The sequence below is a fragment of the Sinocyclocheilus rhinocerous genome, unplaced genomic scaffold (assembly GCF_001515625.1).
Source record: "Sinocyclocheilus rhinocerous isolate Xijiao unplaced genomic scaffold, SAMN03320098_v1.1 scaffold3283, whole genome shotgun sequence".
NCBI classification, from domain to species: Eukaryota; Metazoa; Chordata; class Actinopteri; order Cypriniformes; family Cyprinidae; genus Sinocyclocheilus; species Sinocyclocheilus rhinocerous.
The window spans coordinates 141785-144956 of NW_015650698.1; the positions used below are offsets into that span (position 1 = coordinate 141785).

Genomic DNA, 3172 nt, shown 5'->3' on the forward strand with positions numbered 1-3172 from the left:
GTGTGTGAGTGAGTGTGTGTGTGTGTTTGTGTGAGTGAGTGTGTGTGTGTGTGTGTGTGTGTGTGTGAGAGAGATGTTTGTTTCAGATAAAGACTCACAAGACGTCCAGCCTGAAACCTCAGTGTTATTTTAGTATTATTGAGATGCTATTATAGTTTTTATTAATATTAGTTCGTTTTTGTTTATAAAACAGATAGTTCCGGTGCTTGATTCTGATTGGCTGAGCCGCGTTCGAAGCTGTTGTAAATTACTCTACAAAGTAACATACACCTTTGTTTACGTTTGTGTGTTGCTCGGCAACCACTTTGTTGCAAACACAACTGTTTCTGAGGAGCTACATTGTTTGGTGGAAGAATACTGTTTTTATTCGTTTTATAAAAGCAATAAGCCCTGTGAAGCCGTGGTTTACAGTGAATTTATAACAGCTAAGGGGGGTTTAGGCACTCTGCTTCGCATCGTAACAACGCCACTTAGCTGTTATAAATTCACTGTAAACCACGGCTTCTTGGGGCTTATTACTTTATTTTATATTTTCAGTTTTCATTTTAATTTTAGTTAGTTTTAGTAATTTTGTTGTGTGTTTTTGTCAATTTTATATATTTTTTTGTCTATATAGTTTATATTAATTTTATTTCAGTTTTTCAAGTTGAACTAAACAAAAATGAGAAATGTTGCCTTGGTAACTAGCTGAAATAAAATACGTTTTTTATTATATTTTATTTTATTTCAGTGGCTATTTCAAGTCAAAAATTTATTTTTAAGAATTTTTGTTTTGTTTTAGATTAGCATAATAAATGTTTTTATTAGTTTAGTATAATAAACTAAAATAATTTTTTTATGGTTTTAGTTTTTGTTTAGTATAATAAACAAAAAAAAATTAATTCTAGTATAATAAAGTAAATTTTTAATGTTTTTAGTTTAGTATAATAAACTAAAATGTGTTTTTTATGGTTTTAGTTTTTGTTTAGAATAATAAGCTAAAAAAATAAATTCTAGTATAATAAAGTATATTTTTATGGTTTTTAGTTTAGTATAATAAACTAAATAAATAAATTTTTTATGGTTTTAGTTTTTTAGTATAATAAACTAAAAAAATAAATTCTAGTATAATAAAGTATATTTTTATGGTTGTTAGTTTAGTATAGTAAACTAAATAAATACGTTTTTTATGGTTTTAGCTTTTTAGTATAATAAACTAAAAAAATAAATTCTAGCATAATAAAGTACATTTTTATGTTTTTTTGTTTAGTATAGTAAACTAAATAAATAAATTTGTAAGGTTTTAGTTTAGTAAAATAACGAAATAAATATATTTTTATGATTTTAGCTTTAGATTAGTATTATAAACTAAATAAATATAAAATCGGAGGTAACTCTCAGGGTATGTGAGCAACTTATTCTCTGAGTAAGCCAGGTTTGGGTTAATCAGCCGAGAGTTCAGGGTAAATGTGACGGTAAGTTAACCTTGCAGCCAAACAATCCTACTGCCTGGTCATTGGTCAGTCAAACAGATAGTCCCGCCTCCAGTCTCACGCCATTGGTCGAGTTAGAAGTTGACACGTCTGGCTGATCAAAGAAAACAAAAGCATTACAGAATGTTTACACTCTTTAGGAAGTCAAAATAACAGCTGATTTCTTGAATGAATCTTAAAATCATATCTGTGTCACGTTTCACCCCAAAATTAAAAGAAATAAATAATTATGGTTTGAGCAAAAATGTTAAAGCCTGCTTAAGGAGCATTTGAGATTCATGAAAATAATCACACGGAAACAAATCTTAAACAGGTTTAGTTGGTTTTATAAAAAATGTATTTATATGTTTTACTTCATTTTGATTTGTTCTTCCATTATTTTTTTATTAAATTAATGTAAGTGCAAATATCACCATGTTGTAAAAATAATTTACAATGTAGATAATCTTTTTTTTTTTTTACATTACTGTCATGAGAGTGAGAGGTTGATATTTAATTATCATTAAAAAAAATGTCTCGGCAACAAATCATAATGATCCAAAATCATGCTGTGTTGCTTTTATGAAAAATAATATTTGGGAAACCGTTTTAAATCAATAATTTTTTAAATATTTTATATCATCTGCACCAGGTTGTTTTACATCACGGTAACTTTATATATCATATTTAGCAAATATTTTAATATTTTTTTTATAAAACATTTTTATCATTTTTTTCTATTAATTTTTTTTACATTTATTTTGGAGTTGGAAATAGCAAATATTTTATTTATAAAACATTTTTATAATTTTTTTTCTATTAATTAAATTTTTTTTTAAATTTTGGAGTTTGAAATATGACCCAGGCATGTTCTTTGCAGTCTCGTGACACAATTTTCTTGTTTTTCGGATCATTTTCCACTGACATCTCTCTGATTCTTTATCCTTAAATAATAGGCTGTGAATCTTTTGCATTGACTTTGGGCGTGTTTTTGTGGGATTCACCCACTAATGTGTTTGCCTCTGCTGTATTTTAGCCTCAGAAGGTTCTCCTTTAATCACTCACGAATCCCTGCAGTTCACTCTCGGTCCGTCTGTCTGTCTGCAGGATGAGTGTCGTCTGCAGCTGGAGGCTCAGCGCATCAGTCTGTCTCAGATCCACGCCGCTCATCTCGAGCTGCTCAGAGAGAGTCTTTTTGCGCAGACACAGGTGCAGCTGCAGGAGCTGCGGGACGCAAACGAGCAGCAGCTGCGGCGCTTGAGGAGAGAGCAGCAGGGAGTCAACGGTCATCCCGCAGGTCAGTGGGACGCCACATCAAACGCCGTTTCAGATGCATTATTAAGAGATCCACAGGGATTTCCGTCAGTTCCTAAAGACAATCACTTGCTTCATTCCTGAATGATTCAGCTGTTCGAACGAATCAATTGAATGAATGACTCAGTGATAAAATCAGTGACTTGCCGCCACCTGCTGGCGGATTTAGTTTAATTTTTAGCATATAATTTCAGTTATTTAAAAGGTTAGTTCAGTCCAAAAGAAGTTAAATAAAAAGCACCTATCCATTAAAAAAAGCACACGGCTCTGGGGGGTGAACAAAGGCCAACTGTACCGAATCGATGTTTTTGTAAGAAAAATATCCATATTCAAAACGTAATAATCACTTTAATGTAGCTTGCGCCAACAGTCCTACACGGAAGCAGCTCCAGGCGGATGACGTATGA

General features: G+C 31.4%; 1 protein-coding gene across 1 annotated transcript in view; it reads left to right on the forward strand.

Annotated features, from left to right (window-relative positions):
• Positions 1-3172, forward strand: part of LOC107712284 (A-kinase anchor protein 9-like) — a 137848-nt gene that overhangs the window by 75836 nt on the left and 58840 nt on the right. The window contains exon 10 of the mRNA XM_016517495.1: positions 2559-2748. Coding sequence (XP_016372981.1) covers positions 2559-2748 — 190 coding nt within the window. The remainder of the gene's footprint in view (positions 1-2558; positions 2749-3172) is intronic.